General features: G+C 40.3%; 1 protein-coding gene across 1 annotated transcript; it reads left to right on the forward strand.

The window, feature by feature from the left end:
* The first annotated feature begins 13,863 nt into the window (after positions 1-13,863).
* Positions 13,864-16,852, forward strand: LOC147639685 (pentatricopeptide repeat-containing protein At3g57430, chloroplastic-like). Its single transcript, XM_086772734.1, has 2 exons — positions 13,864-13,964; positions 14,056-16,852. The coding sequence occupies exon 2, from the start codon at positions 14,343-14,345 to the stop codon at positions 16,314-16,316; it is 1,974 nt and encodes a 657-aa protein (XP_086628860.1). The 5' UTR covers positions 13,864-13,964; positions 14,056-14,342; the 3' UTR covers positions 16,317-16,852.
* The last annotated feature ends 4,451 nt before the right edge of the window (positions 16,853-21,303 follow it).

Below are 21,303 nucleotides of genomic sequence, written 5' to 3' on the forward strand. Positions count from 1 at the left end.
ATGAGCTAAGGTATCCAATGCTTGTGAGTATCCACCCCCTTCTACACCTTGTATATACTCCATCTAGAGTCTGTCTAGATCGCCATCTAAGCTCTACTTGAGAGCGCATGGGTCGGCAACACCATCACTTGTACCTCTTTGGTATAATCAGAATTTTATATTCTCTCCATTGTGTATCTATTGCATTGTCTATTGTGCTTTGTCTTGCTATCTCTTTCCGCTATGCCATATGCTTATAACAAAAACCATGCAAAACATCAAAATATATGGAAAAATAAAAAAATTGCATGACAAAGAGCTTACCTAGCACCGGACTATGGAGGCTCTGTCGGATTCGAATCAACATGGCGTAGACAAGTAATGGATTGGTACTCCTTGGTAGCGGCACCAAAGATGTTAAGGAAACCCTTGTAAGATTCCTCTTCCTCAGCAGCACAGCAGCAGCCTGAATATTGAATAACCCTTTACTTCATTACCCTATAATCATTCCCTATTTCTGAATACAAGAAAATAAGAATCAAGCAAATTAAGAGGTAAAGTGTGATTTATGGTCTTTTTTCTTAATCTCAAAATGTTTCTCACTTCTCAACCCCTCTCAAGCTTGAGAAGCATTCAATTGAATTACTCTTTAATGCAATTGGAACTCTCTAATGAATTTTAGTGATAAATCTTATAAAGTTTCCATTTATGCTTAAATTAAAATGTTTTTTTAAGAATATCGCTCTCTCCCCCAAAGAATGGTCAATCCTATGACCTATTCTATATACAAATCATGCTTCTCATGAAGCAATTCTCAAATCTAAAAGTAATTTCTATGCTTGTCAAGTTAGAGGCCAAAGAAGTGGCTTTTTAATGCTTTTATGCTACTTAATTTATGAAAAACTTAGGAATCAAGTCCATAATTGTATATTCATCCAAATGGTAGTTATTCTATCATATGGTATTACTAAAATTTATGCTTTCAAAATTATTAAATTTATCAGTCATAGCAGCGGAGCTATGGCAAAATTTCTGAAAAATTAACACATAAAACATTTTCATTCATATATGAAAAGAGGACTTCCTACCATATTCTAGGATTAATCATCCTAGGTTAATTGAATAATTCTCATCATAACCATGGAAAACGAACAAAATAGTTGCCCTGTAGCTTTGCTCCTGTAAAGAAAGCTCCTCAATGGGAGTTCATTTTTCGGTGCCTCCCGAAGAGCTCCCGACAAGGGTGTAGTAGCCAACACAAAGGGGAAAGAGTAGATGAAGCTCTTACCCTCGTACTGCTTTCTGTGCTTCTCTTGCTTGCCACTCATCCCTTAGCATGAACCAAGCTTTGATACCATGAAAAGATGCAAGGGAGAAGAGAGCTTGAGCTCTTACAAGCACACACACACACACTCACATAAACCCTAGAAGAGAACACACAAGGTGAGAGGCTGAAAACTCGACTTCTTCTTCACACAACAAAGAGGTCTACAAAGAAGATAAAGTGACTAACAAACATAATAGAAAATTTGGATTCTTCCTTTGTTGGCATTTCTTTCTCTAGTTTCGTCCTTTAGGTGATTTATACAGTCAACCTGATCGTTTACGGATGAACATATGTGACTCATCGAAACATTGATGACTCTCTATGTTGATATGGATAACTCGGGACGTCGATAATTCCATGCGCAGATGTGGGTACGTCGGGTCGCCGAGATGAATACCTGGTTCCTGTTGTTATAATGCCATGTTTTCCTACTTTATTCCGAATGGTTTACAAAACAAGTTGGCATTTCTTTCTCTAGTTTCGTCCTTTAGGTGATTTATATAGTCAACCTGATGGTTTACGGATGAACATATGTGACTCATCGAGACATTGATGACTCTCTATGTTGATAGGGATAACTCGGGACATCGATAATTCCATGTGCAGATGTGGGTACGTCGGGTCGTCGAGATGGATACCTAGTTCCTGTTGTTATAATGCCATGTTTTCCTACTTTATTCCGAATGGTTTACAAAACAAGGAAACTACTTTGAGTATGAATTCCTTTGATCATCCGCAGTTTGATGGGCAAACAGAGCATATGAATCAGATTGTAGAGGATATGCTTCGTGCATATGTCTCTAGTTTCTTGCGTGATATGCAGGAAATGCTGACCAAAGCTCGGGATTCTATCAGGAGTGGTCAAGATAGGGCACGGTTCTGCTGATAGAGGATGCTCAACTTGGTCTTTTAAACCAGGAGCGTTGGTTTATTTAAAAGTTCCTAAAGATTCTCAGATTTTGTCAAAAGAAAAATGCTCGAATTTATCTCCTAGATATTGTGGTCCATTTCGATTTATACATTGGATTGACACGATTGCGTATGAACTTAAACTACCTCCACATGTTAGAGTTCATCCGGTCTTTTATATCAATAGATTGAAAGGGAAAATGGGAGGTGAGGATAACACAGTTACTCCTCAAGAACTCGTTGAAGTCGAAGAATTACCCAATGTTCTACATGAACCTAATAAGATACTTGAATTAAGGGAAAGGAAACTTTGTAGTTGACTAATCCCTGAGGTTAAAATTAGGTGGAAAGATAGGGAAATAGAGGATTTGACTTGGGAGTTGGTTGAGATTGTTCAGCGCAGTTCTCCTTTTCATTGCAAGAGTGCAATGTTTTGAGAGAGGGGAAGTATGTTATGTGCACATTATGCGTAGATATACTAGGAGGCTAACCCACATTAGGCTTGTGAGCATGGGAGCATGGGTAGGGTCAGGCATCCAAGGGTCACACATGCGAGATGGAGAGTCAAGAGTCACTTGAGGGCCCTCCTATATAATAGGGGCATGGGACACACTCAAGGGGGGTTTAGGCTATGGTCTCTTGATGTTATCTTGAGGCTAGGTTATGTTATGTTCTCTTGTGTAGAGGATCATGACTACTCACCTACCATTTCACACTATAGCTACATGCTGATGGATTGGAGTTATACCTCTTGATGGTATGGGACATCAAGGTAAAGGTATGATGTACTTCATTATAATTCATGTGTGCGTCCCTTGGGCTCGGGGGTGGTCGCGTGGATGAGTTTATGCCTGATTTATGAATGTATATGCATAATAATTATCTAGAGAGATCTTAGGGTTTTAGTAGTCATGCAAGCACCTCGTGAATGTCCGCTCATGTTTAGCTTAACATCTCAACAAATGGGACTCTCTTCTCATAGGCTGCATCCTTCTCTTGCACATTCTCCTCCTAAACTCTTGCTTTCTTACTAGAGCTGAAGCCAACACAAGAGCTAAGGCATCCACTATAGAGGAGTTTGAGTCGAAGGAAAAACAAGGCCCTCTACAAGCCTGACAAGCTCTCATGAGGGGATTTGTCCTACACCCTATCTCCAACACAAGACCTCCTACGGAGTCCCTTAATCTCATTTAAGTGGTATGGCACTGCGTATATCCTCATAGAAGTAAGTGATGGTGCTACAACACTACCTTAACCATATAACATGTTCGCTCCATTTGCCTATATTTCATTCTTTACACTGAGGGTACTTAGGGTGTCTAACCCAATTTGTAACACTCTCTTAGCCATTCATGTGTGCTCCTAGTGGTCATAGTAAGATTATTTTTCTTTGTGGCCTTGCTTGCAAATTTCCTACTCCATATACTTCAATTGATGAAGTACCTTGAAAAGAGATTATAGGGCTCCAAAAGTGGTGTGCTTAAAAAATTACTTTTTATGGTACTCGGTTTCCAACCCTATTCGCAGTGCTCTCTTAGCCCTATGTGCTCCATGCCCTACATTCCATTCTTAGCCATTCTAGGATTTAAGCTTCTTGGTGTATCGAACCTACTTTGCAACCCTCTCTTGGCCATTCTAGGATTTCTCTTGAGCCATTATGTGCACTCCATGCATGCCCTACAACCCATTCTAGGATTTAAAGGCTCTTAAGCCATGTGTGCTACATGGACTTCAACCCACTCTTGGCCATTCTAGGATTAAATATCTCTTGAGACATGTGTGCTCCATACATGTCCTATCAGCCCTCTATCTCTTACATACCTGGTGGTTTTCACTAGCTTGCAAGTTTCTAGGTATGTTTTTTATTTGAAGCCCTTCTTCCTTATTCTAAGTTCTGGTTGAATGATTTTACTCATATCTCTGATTTCTATTGTATAAAAAGATACATAGAGTAGTTTTGTCTAATGTTTTTGGTTGTTTCTTTCTAGATGATCATATGTCAAGGACAAAGAAAACTGTAAGGGTTAAAGGAAAGGGTCCTCAAATAGCAAAAATAGCTACCATGAAAAGGGCTAGGAAAAGTGTTGGAAAAGGGAAGCTTGTGTCTATTATTCAAAGAAGAAAGGAAAGGAGAGTGACACAACACTTAGTTGTATTAAGGGACATCAAAAGGCAACAATATGCTATGGATTTAGCTATACCAAAGGCTCCTTTTTAGAGAATAGTGAGGGATCTTTTTGCTGAGAGAGGATTAGAGCTCAGGTGGCTCTCAATTGCACTCTTGTGTTTGCATAAGGAAACTGGGGATTTCTTGATTGAGTGGTTTCAGGACACCTTTGTTCTTGCAGCACATGATCGTAGGAGGGTGACTATAATGGAAAGGATGTGAATGCCCTCAGAACTATGAGAGATAGGTATGATAAGCTTTTTCACCATGTGGACGTTATAGACATAAAAATGAAAGACATCCTAGTAGCTCCTCCTGCAAGGAAGCCTAAAGATGAGGTGAATATTACATAAGTAACACATGAAAGAGACACAAGGAAGCCTAAAGATGAGGTGAATATTACATAAGTAACACATGAAAGAGACACAAGGTTTCATGCTGAGGGTAAAGAAGTGTGAAAATATGAAGAGAGGAAATGTGACACAACCAATAGCAATCAGATGAAATGAATAAATTTAGAACTAAATCAGCACTGTGTTTATTATTGAATGAGAAGAGATACAATAATGATAAATCTAACTCTAAATAGTAAATGGGGTAATCCCCATTACCCTAATCCTAGCACTAATGAGCTCAATCAACTCAGATATGAGAATCATACAATGATGTGTGTCAGACTCAGACGTCACTCAGTTGTTAGCCTCTACTTATCAGTGGAGGCTTTAGTTTAGTCAATTCACTGCGCTAATTGTAGCAAACAGAACCGACTTTTATAATGAACTAGGAGAGCAATTTTTTTCGCATTGTGCTTCATCTCTGTCGATGTAACCTGTTTGGTGTGATCAGAATCCTATAGCTAAATTATAGGGATAAGGTCACCTAATGTAGAATCGGTTCTTTAGAGGCCAACAACCTATAATTCATTCACCAAATGTTTACCAGCTTATGCAGTGCAATTTCAAGGTTTTGCAAACCTTGGATGATGTGCATCTTGCATTTTCTAACACCTTCCCTCAAGATTAGCAACATCTCTAAAACTTTGTTAGATATCTGACTACAAACTGATTCAATCAGCTGATTTAGTCAGCTAGTTTAGTCAAATAATTTAGTCAATTGATTTAGAAAAATGACTCTAACAAACTCTACGGGTTGGAAGCTGACTCCAGCATAGCTCAAATAGTTGATTCACTCAACTGATTCAAGCAACTGACTAAGACTTGCAAATTTAAAAAAATCTAAAAACATGTTATTCTATGGAAGACTATTGAGCCTTCCCTTGCTCCAAGCATGAAGTAATCGTGGAGCCTTCCCTTACTCTTCAAACACCTTCCCTTAAGGGAAGCTCCATCATGCCAAGGTTTTCTCTATGCTTGAAAAAGAGCTCTTTGCCAAGGGCTTAGTAAAGATGTATGCAAAATTCTCTTTGGTATTACAATACTGCAACACTATATCACCGGAGTTAATCTTCTCCCTAATGAAATGTTCTCTGACTTCAATATGTTTGGTCCTTTGATGCATGACTGGATTCTTGGCTAAGGCTTCAGCTGATATGTTATCCATAGAGAATAGGAGTAGAACCATCAACTACATATAAAAACCCCATTCTTGTAAGCATCTTTTCAACTAGATAGCCTTACAGGAGGATGATGTGGTTAAAGCCTTGTATTTAGCCTCTATAGAGGAAAAGGCTGATTGTATTGTGCTTCGTAGAACACTATGAAATGGCTCCTACACCAAGAAAGAATGCATTTCCACTAACGCTTCTTCTGTCCATCAGACAGGCTACATAGTCAGAATCACTAAACCCATACAGAATCAAGGTGTCACCTGTATATAAGATATCGCAATGCTAAGTGCCTTTTAGCTATTTGAGCACCCTTTTCACTGCAGTCCAATGTGAGACAATTTGGGGTTCTGCCTAAACTGAGCAAGACTATTGACTACAAAACAAAGGTGCCTATACAAAGTAGTGTTCCTCTTTCATCCTTTGTCAGCTTCAAAGTGGATTCCATTGGTGTTCCTCTTTCATCCTTTGTCAGCTTCAAAGTGGATTCCATTGGTGTAGACACTGGCTTGCAAGTCTCCATTCTAAGTTTCTTGAGGATAGTTTGTAGATACTTTTGTTGCGAGATGAAGATACCACCTACTGTGGTCCTGGCTACTTCAATCCCAAGAATACAGTGTAGGTATCCAAGATCTTCCATTTCAAACTCAATTAAGAGTTTGGATTTGGCAGCTGCAAAATCATGATTTCATTGCTTCCTGTCAAAATCAAATCATCAACATACAAAAGAACAATAACAATTTCCTTTCCTTTTACCATGTAGTAAAGCAGGAAGCTAACCCTGGTAGCGATTTCAGATAGCTGGCTCCGATAGTCAGAAGATGACATGGTGTCACAACAGGTCAGATGATGAACGTGACTTCAGTACGTCAGAAGATGACATGTTGTTAGCAGATCGGATGATGATGTGGCTGCAGCACGTCAAAAGCTGATGTAGATTTTTCAGATCTAAGTCTACAGACGAGAGTGGCTGATATACTGAACCTGCACCCTAAGTGCGTAATGTTGAATAACAGGATGCAGAGGAGTGACATAGCAGTTTGTCTAGCACTGACTCAGAGCGAAACGACTGCATATCTGAGGTAGTGTGTGATTGAAGGCTGATGGACATGCTCTTGTGGGTTGATCTCAGAGGATAGGTGGCACCGAGGCAGAGTTTATGTAATGGAGTAAACAAAGCTCTAATACTATGTGAAAATATGAGGAGAGAAGAAATGTGACACAACCAATAGCAATCAGATGGAATGAATAAATTCAAAACTGAATTAGCACTGTGTTTATTACCGAATTAGAAGAGATACAACAATGATAAATCAAACTCTAATTAGTAAATGGGCTAATCTCCAAAACCCTAATCCTAGCACTAATAAGCTCAATTAGCTCAAATATGAGAATCATACAATGCTGTGAGTGTCAGACTCAGACTGCACTCAGTTGTGTTAGCTTTTACTTATCATCAGTGGTTGGGGATTCAGTTCACTTAGATCACTACGCTAACTCGAGCTGTATACAAAATTGGCTTTTATCAGTGTGGGGATTCAGTTCACTCAGCTCACTACGCTAACTATAGCTGTATACAGAATGGACTTTTATCAATGGGGATTCAGTTCACTCACTCACTACGCTAACTGCAGTTATATATAGAACTGACTTTTATCAGTGGGGCTTCAGCTCACTTAGTTTATTGTGCTAACTGCATTTGTATACAGAACCGACTTTTATTAGTGGGGATTCAGTTTACTCGGTTCACTACGCTAGCTGCCAACTGTATACAGAATCGACTTTTATAATGAACCAGGAGAGCAATTTGTTGTCGCACTGTGCTACATATCTGCCCGATATAACTTGTTTGGTGTGATCAGATTACTGCAAGCTGAATTATCGAGATTAGGTCACCTAATGTAGAATTAGTTCCTCCTGAGAGATCGGTGACCTGTAATTTCATTCACCACCAACAACTTTTTGCCAACTTACGCGTTGAAATTCCAAGGTTTTATAAACCTTTGATGATGTACAGCTTGCATTTTCTAATAAGAAGCTAAGAAGAACAAAGAACAAGAAGCTAAGAAAGAAGAAGAACTAAAAGCTACCAAAAAGTGTAATGCACAATGTAGTACAAATGAGGGTATAAGGAGAAAACTACAAGTTATTGGTGCCCTGTTTGATGTAAATATAGATGATGACCTTGGGATACTTAGGTTTGAAAGAGATGACATCTAGGCTTTGAAAATATTTCATGTAGAGCTCGAGGGACTTGCTCACAACAATAAAGGGGGATGTCACCTATGTGCATGAACCTCAAGAAAACCCCCTATATATGATGCTCATAAGATGATAATACCCCTCTATTTAAGCTTATAAGAATACCTTTAAAATCACTATGTCACCCCCTTCCTTGTATCTATGTTTTTTCTCCCCCTCTTCTTAGGCTAAAGTATGTTACTTTGAACCTTATTGAGAAAACATAAGTACTTCATGCATGCTACTAAGAAATAGATGCTAAGAGGCTAGGAAATCATCATTGTAAATCACCCCCCTGAGGCCCCTCCCCCTAACTTAAATTTAAGATGTAGTATTCACCTAAATACATAGCCTTATCCCTACCTTATAAACTTATGACTCATTAAAAACAAAACCCCTCTTGTACACTCATGTGATTTCATAAGTTTTCTAAGAGTCCCCCAGGATGTAGAAGCCAATGTGACAATATTATCTTTACATACATGAGGTTGCTGAAGTCAAATCTTGCAAATGGTGATGAATTGTTGGTTTTTATTCTGGCTCCCCTTATATCTCCTTTGCTAAGGTCATATGATCATACGGATACTGAGCTACAATCATGGTTTACTTATTTTGACCCTTCAATTGTAACATTCATCATTTTTCCCTACCACCAAACGTATGTGGTTGAGAGGTTTATCTATTTATAATTTTTGAGTATTTGTATACAAATATGTTCCTCCATCTAATGTGGTATATTTGTTTAACATGAGACATTGGAGTCTAGCAGTGCTTTACTAGGATGACATTAAACATACTCTCTAAACTCTGTACCAACCTCCCATCTAGATGTAATATTGTGAGTAGACATAAGCATAAGTTATGACTTTTTATTGTTTTGAAGTGGTGCCACTACTTATTACATCAATACTTTTCAGTTGTTGCAAGAGAATAGTTTCTGTATTGGAACTTTGTATGGAGGATGAAATCTTGCATGAGAATGGCCGTATACAAAAACATAAGTAAGTATATCGCTGTTCAATATCATAGGTAAGTATATCGTTGTTCAGTATCATAAGTAAGTATATCACTATTAAATATTTAAAAATTGAGATTCATGCCATTATGCACACTAAGTGAAAGTATAAATTAAATAGGTAGAAGAAGAACAAGACATGTTTTCTTTATAGATGGAGAATACTTTTAATACAAATTATATTTTTAAGCTTACTTTTCCCTTAATGTATGATAACTCAATGTAAGCCTTATAACATTTCCTCATAAAACTTCACGTAATAATTTTTTAAATCTTTATTACTGATTATATATTTTTTCATTGTAGGTTAAAGATGTAAAACCTTAGGAAATACAATTGTTCCGTTCAAAATTGATATTAGAACTTTTGGAAGCTACATCAGAAACTAATATTGCTGTGGATAGGAAACCCAAGGTGCTAAAAAGGATCCAAAATCAACTGTAGAAGAACCCGAAGTGGCTAAAGTATAAAATATAAGTGAAGAAGAACAAAAAAGAAACAAGATTAAACGATGAAACAAAATGAAATCCAAGCTGGAGCATCAACCCAAGGGAGAGCGTGAAGAAGGGCCTAAGGGAGGGCCAAAAGTAGTGGAGCATCAAGTCACAAAAGAGCATGAGGAGCCCAAGATAGAACCACAAGAGCTTGTGCTGCCCAAGATAGAGCTCAAGCAAGATTGTAAGCCACGAGAGGAACATTAACCATACAAGAACCTGAGCCACATGAGGAGCAACCAAAACAAGAGTCTGAGCCGCAAACAATAAGAACATGAATCCAAGGAGGATTCCAACCCATAGCCAAATAGTCAACTGCAAGCACATGATACTAGAGAGCCTGCATTACCAGCACCATAGAACATTGTCTATAAGATCCCAACAAAGACGGTTTTGTATACTGTATATAAAAATTAAAGACTTATTGAATACTACTTATAACTAAAATACACTTACTATTACTGAGGAATCAATGAAACTAAAGAATTTTCCAGATGCAAATGCAAATGTAAGAACTATTACATATCATTGTTTGTTCTTTTCTCTTTGGCACTTGCATGTGAAAGCAATGCAAATGTAAGAGCTTACACAAATATAAAAATTTAAATACATACAAAACACTCTCTTGTACCTTTCACATGTATTTGAAAATGCAAAGCTTTCTGGCAAGTCTATATCTTCATTTTGTAAATCTTTTCTAAGCTATGCAAGTGTACAATTTTTTGCAATTGGAATTATAGTTTGAACTTCACCATGCACTTTCTCTTAAACATCAATAACCTGTACGTTTTCTAAGTCTTGGTCAAGAGGCACAAGCTAATTTTGAACTCTATGTACCCTTGTATAGAAAAAAGAAAGTTTCAAATTTTGACTTCCAGTGATGTATTTACATGATAGTGTTTTTGTCACAACTATGCATATTATACCATATGTCTCTCTATGATCCCATCCATTGTCAAGAATATCCATACTTACATTTGAAATATCTATGTTGGAAAAGAGATCAATAAATGCATTAATTTGTGTGAACAATGTTTTTGTAATACAAATATCTATGTTGGAAAAGACATCAATAACATTGTCAAGAATATCCATACTTACATTTGTACAAATATCTGTGTTGGAAAAGACATCAATAACATTGTCAAGAATATCCATACTTACATTTGTACAAATAAACATTGTTTTTTGTGATACAAATATCTATGTTGGAAAAGAGATCAATAAATACATTAATTGGTGTGAACAGTGTTTTTGTAATACAAATATCTGTGTTGGAAAAGACATCAATAAATACATTAACAACTCTTGTTATCAGTTGAGGTTTCAAATTATGTTGAACCTCTTAAAAAATCTTACAATGAAGACTCTCAGTACTTTGGCTACTAGTAAGGTAGTTTCCATTCTCAGCTACTAAACTCAGGTAGATCAAGCTTTTTGAGTGTACTACAAGTGTGTTAAAAAAACTATCGTAGAAAAAAATACCATTCTCTACGAGTGACATTTTAGTCCTCCCTTGGTTTTTTTTCTCACCAATGAAAGTGTGCTAAACATCAAACAATCCAATTACCAATTTTATAGGTTGCCATTCTCTATAAGATGATGGATAAACATTTGTAAAACAAAAATTTGGAGTTTAAGAAAATAGTTTTCTTGAACATTACCTCACCAAATTAGCATAAAGACAACAGCAATAGGTATATTTTACTTATAGTTTGGCCTATTCTTTGATTAACCCTTTGGCCAGCTCTCTAAATGGAGCTTCTTATGCATGTATACGTGTTGTACATGTAGCTCCTTGATTTTATTGTTGCTTCCTTGCCTAAAGTCGATCACTTTTGTCTTCCAACTTGAGAGAAACTCATTTTGAATCTTGGCCAGCTCTCTAAATGGAGCTTCTTATGCATGTATACGTGTTGTACACGTAGCTCCTTGATTTTATTGTTGCTTCCTTGCGCCTAAAGTCGATCACTTTTGTCTTCCAACTTGAGAGAAACTCATTTTGAATCTTGTGCCTTTTTCTTGACCTTGTTTGTAGAAGAACCCAGCTTCCTTTGGTTATTATCAGTGGTGCACATTCGCCATTTTCATTGTGTGTTTGCAATACATACTGAATGCATAGATGAAGAAGGACAACGTAAGGCCATGGCGATGGTTACATACTGAATGCATAGATGAAGAAGGACAACGTGAGGCCATGGCGATGGTTGAATGAATAGAGCAAAGAATGCAAAATGGGCAAGAAACCAAAACCAATGGGATTTAAAAAAGTTCAGTCATTCATTATGCATCAAAACTTGAAAATTCCTAACTGTCAGAACGTATCTGACATTTGATACACTCTCTCTCTTCCCTTTTTATTTTTTAAAAATTGAAAATTATGATAATTACAAATTTTCCAATGTTTTAGTGAATTTCACCGTTTCGGTGGCTTTGCTCTAATTGGTGGATACAATTATTTTCCAAACTCTAAAAGGCCCAAGTAGGAGCTCGAATTTTTCCTAATGCTAGATGACATGCTAGTGAGACAAAAGCACCAAAATGAGGATTTACAGTTTTCAAGGCTAACCTTGCCTTAAACTTCTAGATATCAACTCTTGGTCTTTTTACACTACTACTTGGGTGTGTAGTTTATACTAGCAAAATGATGGTATTACAATCAAAGTACATTAAGACACTGCTCAAGAGGTTCAATATGGAAAGTTACAAACTAATCTTTACAATGATGGAACATGGTCTTCTTCCTTCACCCAAGAGGGTGCCTCAATCTAAGACAGTGTCTTCCATGTCTACCTATAGCTCTCATAACTACCCAAAGGTGTCACATTAGGAGAAATATGGACTCTCATTTTTTCCCCATAAGGATTTCCACATCTCTTCTCTCTCTAAAAATGGACTCATGGTGAAATTTTTGCAAATCAAGTCAGAAGTGAGTGGAGTTTGCACATTTGGAATCTACTCTTCGAGACCTTTCCAATGATATATAGCATGATGGGCAATTTGCATATTCAAGAAGTCCCCAAATTGGTGATGATGTTTACATACCACATCATCACCAATTCGGGGACTTCTTGAATATGCAAATTTCCCATCATGCTATAGGAAAGGTCTCGAAGAGTAGATTGTTACATGCCACATCATCACCAATTTGGGGACTTCTTGAAAATACAAAATTGCCCATCATGCTGTATATCATTGGAAAGGTCTCGAAGAGTAGATTCCAAATGTGCAATCTCTGTCAACTTTTGATTTGATTTGCAAACATTTCACCATAAGCCCATTTTTCTAGAGAGAGGAGGTAATCCCCACCTCTGGCCTAAGACGTATTCACATTATGTATAGCCATTGATGTATCAAAGCCAGTTACATAGCCACAAACCTTGTATATATGGGTAGAGATAGGAATTGGGCACCCACTTAAGTTGGGTGGCTAGGCAAATAACTTTTAATAATGTGAACGGGGGACTCTATCATTTCTCAAGTGCAAATCTTTCTTCTTCTCTTGAGCTGTTACTGTCTTGATTGCTTGATTATAGAGGGTGCATGCTTGTGTGAGTGGATGGAGTGTGGGTGGCTAGGCAAAGAACTTTTAATAATGTGAATGGGGGATTCTATCATTTCTCAAGTGCAAAGCTCTCTTCTTCTCTTGAGCTCTTGCTATCCTACTTGCTTGATTATAGAGGGTGCATGCTTGTGTGAGTGGATGGAGTGTGTATGGCAACGCAAATAACTTTTAATAATGTGAATGGGAGATTCTATCATTTCTCAAGTGCAAAGCTTTCTTCTTCTCTTGAGCTCTTACTGTCTTGCTTACTTGATTATAGAGGGTGCATGCTTGTGGAGTGGATGGAGTGTGTTGAGTGTGCTTGCTTGAGTGAGAGTGTGATTGAGCATGATTGGAGAAGAAGGTGGTTCAAGCTTTCTCGCTTAACCTTTATCTTTTGGAAGGATTAAGTACTGGATTAGAGAGTAGATGAAGGGCTTAAACAAGAGGGATTGACACACCTCTTGGCCTCTCTAGTCTCTCAAAAGGGTGATTCAAGACAAGTGGTCTAACCACTAGCACTATGGTTCCTTGTAGAGTAAGAAGGTTCTTGACATGAATAACACTGCTCGTGTATATTTTGTCATATGACTACCTCCACCTCCTTTAGTGAGTGAGTACATGCTGATAATTGTTTGTCATGAGCTCCTAAGGAATGCGGTTGGAATACTTGCTAGGTGCATATAGCCATGGACACGCCTGCGATCAAAATGCGAGACCTTAGGTTATCTTGTTCACATACTCTCTCACTTTCTGTTTTGTTAATTAAGGTGTGTCAAAATCCCGCAACATAACACAAGTATGTGATGATGTAGGCTTGGGGGGGTGCCGGGCGGTTGTTGGCGGCTCAGCAGGTTGTTCAAGAGCAAGTATGAAGCAGCTATGGAAGCAGACGGTGGGACAACCGGTAAGTGGTTGCTGCTGCTTAGATTGAGGGGGGTTGGTCGTCTCTTGTGGGTGGAACAGACAAACCCAGATTTAAGGACTTGCTGTGGATGGATGGCTGGTACAATCCAAGCTGGGTTAAAGATGAAGACCACGGCAACAACAGTGGCGGGAGACGCTTGGCTTAGAGGACGCCCTCGCTTTTCTGGAAGAAGAGATGCTACCCCATCCTTCCGTCGAGAACCTTATATACATTGTGCGCGAGTGCTCAAAAGAGAAAAACCTAGCCTTTGCTCTGCGCTTAAATGCCTACATGCGTAAAAGTGAGCTGGAAGCTCATAGATCACTCGGGAACTACCTAGTCTCCATGTTGGTGGAAGTTGGAAGCATGTGCATTGCTCAGAAAGTTTTTGACGGGTTGTTGTTCAGAAATGAGTATTCCTGGAATTCCCTCATAAATGGTTACATCAGTTGTGGGCAGTCAAGGCATGCCCTCACCCTCTACCAGAAGATGCAACAAAATTCTCTACATCCGACTGGGCATACCTTCGTCGCCTTATTGAAAGCCTGCGCTAAGCTGAAAGATGTGAAGAGTGGTTGTGAAATACATGCTGAGATTGCCAGAAAGGGGTTGTTGCAAAAAGACCTTTTTGTTGGCAACACATTGGTCTATATGTACACCAAATGTGGCTTGCTCAGTAAAGCACAGGAAGTGTTTGACATGCTTCCAGTTCGAGGTGTAGTTACATGGACTGCACTGATTGCGGGATACGCGCAACACCAGCGTGGTAAGGAGGCACTATATTGCTTTGAGCAGATGCAACTTGAGGGTGTCTCTCCAAATGCTGTCACGCTTGCTTGCAGCTTGAAGGCTTGTGGTAGCATTGGAGACATGGACAAGGGCAGAGAAATACATGCTGACATTGAAAGAAAAGGGTTGTTGAAAACAAACCAATTTGTTGGCAATGCATTGGTTGATATGTATGCTAAATGTGGCATGCTAGTACGAGCAAAGGAAGTGTTTGATGAGCTTCCGGTTCATGATGTAGTCTCATGGAATGCATTGATTGCAGGTTACACCGAAAACAAGAGTGGCGAGGAAGCATTAATCTGTTTCAAACAGATGCAACTTGAAGGTCTGTCTCCAGATGCTACCACATTCGCTTGCAGCTTGAAAGCTTGTGGAAGCATGGGAGCCACAGACAAGGGAATAGAAATACATACTGAGATCGCTAGGAAAGGGTTATTGGAAAGAGAACCTGTTCTTGGTAGTGCATTGGTTGATATGTATGCCAAATGTGGCATGCTATCAAAAGCACAGGAAGTGTTTGACAAGCTTCCAGATCGAGATGTAGTCACATGGACTGCACTGATTGCAGGATACGCACAACACGATCGCGGTGAGGAAGCACTCATTTGTTTGAAACAGATGCAACTTGAGGGTGTCTCTCCAGATGCTTTCACGTTCGCAAGCAGCTTGAAAGCCTGTGGCAATGTTGGGGCCACAGACAAGGGCAGAGACATTCATGTGGAGATTGCCAGAACGGGGTTGTTGAAAAGAGACCTTGGTCTTGGCAATGCGTTGGTCGATATGTACGCCAAATGTGGCATGCTATCAAATGCACAGGAAGTGTTTGATAGCATTCCAGTTCGGGATGTAGTCTCCTGGAATGCACTGATTACAGGATATGCCCAGCTAGGAGAGATTGAAAATGTTCTCCGTATGCTTGACACAATGAGAGGAGAAGGCTATAAGCCAAATCCGGTTACGTTCGTCAGTGTGCTTAATGCTTGCAGTCATGCAGGTCTGATAGATAAGGGCCAGAGATACTTTGAGGCCATGAGTGCAGACTATGGCATCACTCCGACTCCTGAGCACCACACTTGCATGGTTGATCTCCTTGGCCGGGCAGGCCAATTAGACTGGGCGGTAGCAATGATGAAGAAAGCACCATTTCATTTTGATATTGTGATGTGGCTTACTGTGTTGGGTGCTTGTCGTAAGTGTGGCAATGTGGAGCTTGGAAGACAGGCCTTTGAACAGGCAGTGGGATTGGACGAAAAGGGAGCTGCTGCTTATGTTTGTATGTATAACATCTATGCAGATGCTGACATGCAAGAGGATGCGAGGGGAGGCCATGAGTGGGAAAGCACAAGCATGGAAGAAGCTAGGACATTGTTGTTGGACTGATGCTCATGGGATTGTGCATCTGTTTTGATCGGGGATAAAAACAACCTTCCTGAAGCAGAATTACTTATGCAAAGGTAGAAGATCTTCTCCTAAAAATGCTGGAGAAACCCATATATCATGTAAATTACTGCCATTTGGCTATGGCATTTTTGTCAAAGATAGAGGATTGAACTATTCAAATCAAATATAGCACGGCTGTCTGCATTATTTCAAACTGAGAGGAGGAAAGTTGTTGAATCAGGGGGTTTACAGGGCCAATTTCCACGCACTTCCCTAAGGCCCAAGGGTGGATTTGTTTGTGGCAAAAGCTGATTTGTGCGAAGGGGCTGTTGATTGTTCGCGAAGTTCGCACGGACTCCTGGACAAGGAGATGAAGTGCCATCACGCTCCCACCAACTCTAAACTCTTCCGTCGGAGGTATTTCTTATTAATTTCAAGTCATTTTTGAAGGTTTTGGGTGCCCAAATGTGAATAGGGGTTGGTTATACATAAGTCATTTTTTTCATAATGCAAAGACACAATCCCTTTTGTGCTAATTGAGCTCTTGTGTACTCCTTGCTTTTGTTCTTCTGTGTGAGAGAGAGAGACACTTGAGAGGATTAGCTTGTTCTTCTAGTACATGTGCCTCCCTATGCTTTGTGAGTTGAGAGTGTAGAGAGAGAGAGAGGTGTCCTTGCAAGGCAGTGCATTAGCTTCTTCTTGGTGATAGTAAGAGGTGAGGCTTCAGAGAGTGGAGCTAGCAACCATTGGTGGTGGAGCTTGGAGGCTATGGAGATCTTGAGCTTTGACCAGGTCTCTACTTCTTCATCCGGTCTGAGGAGATCTTCTCGGGTTCCCACTCCCACAGTGAATTATGCTCTTATGAGTACTTTGCAGACGATTGATGAGCTTGAATGTCCAGAGGAGGCCCTTGCAGTGGCGACAGGCTATGGAAGCCGAGATGTTCTCTATTGAGAGGAATCATACATTGACGAGTCATCGGTGTCAAATGGATCTTCAAAGTCAAGTTTCATGTAGATGGTACTTTGGATAAGTACAAGGCCCGTCTTGTTGCTCGTGGATATGCTCAAAAGGCTGGCGAGGACTTTGATGAGACATTTGCTTCTACAGCCAGGTTTACTTCCATTCGTATTGTTTTGGCTCTGGCTGCTCGTTTCAGATGGCCTGTGTTCCAGATGGATGTTAAATCTGCCTTTCTGAACGGTGATTTAGAGGAGGAAGTTTATGTGGAGTAGCCTCCTAGTTTTGTGATTCAAGGACATGAGGACCATGTTTACTTGTTGAAGAAAGCTCTTTATGGTCTCAAACAAGCCTCGTGCTTGGTATCAAAAGATTGATGCTTTCTTGTTATCTCTTGGTTTTGAGGGGTCATATGCAGATCCAAACCACTATGTGCTTTCTGATGGGGATATATGCATCATTGTGCTTTATGTTGATGACCTCATTCTTGCAGGCTCACAGATTGAGTTGGTCACTCAGGTTTAGTCTCGACTTTCCCTCACGTTTGAGATGACGGACCTTGGCCTACTTTATTATTTTCTTGGTCTGGAGGTTTGGCAGAGAAATGATTGCATCTTCATTTCCCAGGAGAAGTATGTGAAGAAGTTGCTTGCAACTTATGGTTTGACAGATTGCTCTCCTCTCCCTTGTCCTATGGATCCCAATGTGAAATTGTCTAAGGAGGATGATACACCTTTGGTGGATTTCACAGAATACCGGCAGTTAGTCGGCTCCTTGCTTTATCTTGTCAACACCCGACCGGATCTCTCTTATGCTATGAGCGTACTCAGCCAATTCTCTTCAGCAGCTCGGAGATCTCATTGGCAGGCAGCTTTGAGAGTGCTTTGGTATCTTCGTGGCACATCAGATTATGGCATCACTTATTCTGGTGGTTCTTCTTTGGTGGGCTTTACGGATACTGATTGGGTTGGTTGCATTGATACTCGGAGATCTACTACGGGATATTGTTTCATGCTTGGTACAGGATTGGTCTCTTGGAAATCTCAGAAGCAAAGAACAGTTGCTGCTTCTTCTACCAAGGTTGAGTACAAATCCTATCTTCTCTCCGCAGCCAAGGCATTATGGATACATCAAATTTTGGAGCATTTATGTTGTGCGGATGATTCCCCTGTTGTCATCTTCTTGGATTCTCAGAGTGCCATTGCTTTAGCTCAGAATCCTGTGATACGTGGCCGCTCCAAACACATTGAGGTTCACTATCATTTTGTTCGGGATTGGATTGAGCTTGGTCTTCTTCGACTTGAGTATTGTTCCACTCAGGACAATCTTGCTGACCTCTTCACCAAACCGCTCCCTCGAGCTTCTTTGGAGGTCTTTCTTCAGCATGCTGGAGTTGGTCCGCTCATCTGGCACTAAAGAGGAGGTGTTGGCATTATCATCTCCAGATTGGGCATATATGTGTATATTTCATGTTGTATCTGGCCAGATTTATGAGGCCATGCATTCATCTTATTTTAGATATTTTTTTGCTATTTTTGTCTATTTTTTAGACATTATTTTAGTATTTTTTGCATAGTCGGTCAGCCCACTGTTTTTATGCTGGCCTACCAGCTCTTGTCCAACCTATATATAGGTGGCTTGGGTTTGCATCATTAGCACTTCATTATTAAGTCATTGCTGTTGGTTGTATGCACCTACGGGCAGCCCTTGTGCTCTACTTCAGCAGATAACAAGTCTTCTACTTCAGTTTTATTACACATGTGCTTCTTTGTAAGATCTATTTGCTGTTTTTTCTGCTTTACAGCCATTCTTTCAGATGTCGACCCAAGAATTCGAGTTGGAGTCCATTCTTGAACGTGAAGACCTGCCGGCTACTACGGAAGCCGTCGATGCCGATCTTTTCGACGATTATGTTTCAAAATCAGATTTTCAAGAGTTTAAAGTTGCTCTCGAAGCTTCTTCCTCGGAACATCAAGCACAAATCGCCGCGCAGATGCAGGCTTTACAGAACTCCATCTCTTTGTTGACCACTACTCTATCTACTCTTTCGAGTATGGATACCTTGGCATGTGCTTTAGGCTCCAATATTACTCTCCAACAGTTTGGGGGCGAGCAAAAGCAGCGTACCAAGGAGATAGTGGATACTTGGCTACATAAGTGGCAAGTCCATTTTAAGTTTCATCCGTATGACCATGGAAAAAAGATCCAATTAGTAATAGGTTTCCTCTCAGGCAAAGCTTTGCTCTGGTGGAAAGAACTTAACCCTAAATCAACGACTTGGGCACAGTTCGAAGACGTCTTCAAGAAAGAATTCCTCAAGAAAGAGAATGACTATGTCACGAATCTACCTGCGGAAGCGTTACACACACGCACACGTAGAGAGAGAGAGATGGAGCCGAATAAGCTTGACTTTATTAGCAATGAATAGGTGATGAGATACAATAGTGGGCATGGGTATTTATACCCTTATATTGGAAATGGCCGACCCAAAAGCATTAAATAAATAAATAGATAAGTGCCTTTCTTAGACCCTGTTCCCACATGAGGTACTACTTTTAACACCCTCTCTGTAGCTCATAGTGGGCATAGATGAACAAGCCAAGCCGATGTAGATGCAACCATGGACACTCCAGCACTGCAGTTACTGGATACACCTCGGAGAATGCACCAATCAACCTGTCTTCACAAAAAATGCCATCTTGAGCTTCAGCTGCCACATAGAATAATGAATTGCAGACAACTCCACATCCATGATCCCCCATTCGTTGAACTGCAAACACACACGTTCAAGAGATCTCCTGAACATTGAACTGTCAACACATGACCTCCAAAGTCCTCTGACAATGAACTAGGAACTTATCCCGTCCATATTGTTACCACAATGAACTGCAAACAAAAGCACGTCCATAGTGTTGTCAAGCCGTTCTTCTCGCCAGATGCATGTGCTTTGAACTCCGTAACACGGTTCCAATACACCTGCTGGAAGCTTTGATTAGCCCCCTCTCCCCCGCACGTGCCTCTCTCTGGCTGAAACATGTGAGGGGAGTTCCCTTTATCAGTATGCTAGAATCGACCCCTCCCAATCCCCCTCTGCTTCAATGGCCCGAAGGAGATATAGAGTGTTACTGCTCCACAAAGAAGAAGATCTAGATCCATATGGTCTGACATATGTCCAAAGCATAGACTTCATCCATGTCCTTGATGACGACCAGCTGAATAACTTGTATTCAATCCTCCGTGAACTGGAAAGTGCCCAAGTACAGTGGTCAAGGTACTCTGAGTCATATCTGGGACCCAAATTACCGATACCAAAGTCACTTTGTCCTTTTGTCCACTGGTGCGGATAATCATGCCTTCTCATAGCCAATACCAAAAGATTTTGCCACAGTATATTGTCCGGACCGTGTCGATCAATGCTGTTTGGACACTCCATTGGGCTCCACTCTGCAACGTCAACATGGCGAAAAAGAAAAAACACATGGCTATAAATCAATCGAGATGTAAAGCTCGCAATCATCAGCTCTGCGATATGAGCACCGGGGCTTTGAGCACGGGAACTAATCTCAAGGGAGGCCATCTCCAAGCTTGGCGATAGAACTCGCGGAAATATGTCGTGTGGGAACTAATGCTTGCACACAAGCTTTTAATAACATTAAAAAATGCTCTTTAAAAATAAATGCTTAGCCAGCTCACGAGCCACGCGTCGACCTCCTGCTGTCCACAGCCACCTGTGTGCGCCTCCACGTGGCCACCTTCTACTGCAGCTGCTTGTACGTTCTTGCTTTGCCAAGCAGGCTTGGTCACCCTTTGCGTGCTCCCTTCTTGGCTACACACCAACAACCTCCAGTCGCCTTTTGCCTTGCTCTTGCTGCTGTGCAGCTTTTATGCTATCGTGCACCCTCTGTCGGCTTGCAGAAAATGCAAAGCCAGCCCTTCTCACGGTTGCACTTCACTTTGCCTTTCTCACGGCTGCTCTCCTCCGGTGCCTTTGCTCACTGTAGCTGCTTATGGTGTGCAAGCTTGCGCC

This window comes from Cibotium barometz, chromosome 3 (assembly GCF_041138505.1).
Source record: "Cibotium barometz isolate CiBa-2024 chromosome 3, ASM4113850v1, whole genome shotgun sequence".
In the NCBI taxonomy this organism is placed as follows: Eukaryota; Viridiplantae; Streptophyta; class Polypodiopsida; order Cyatheales; family Cibotiaceae; genus Cibotium; species Cibotium barometz.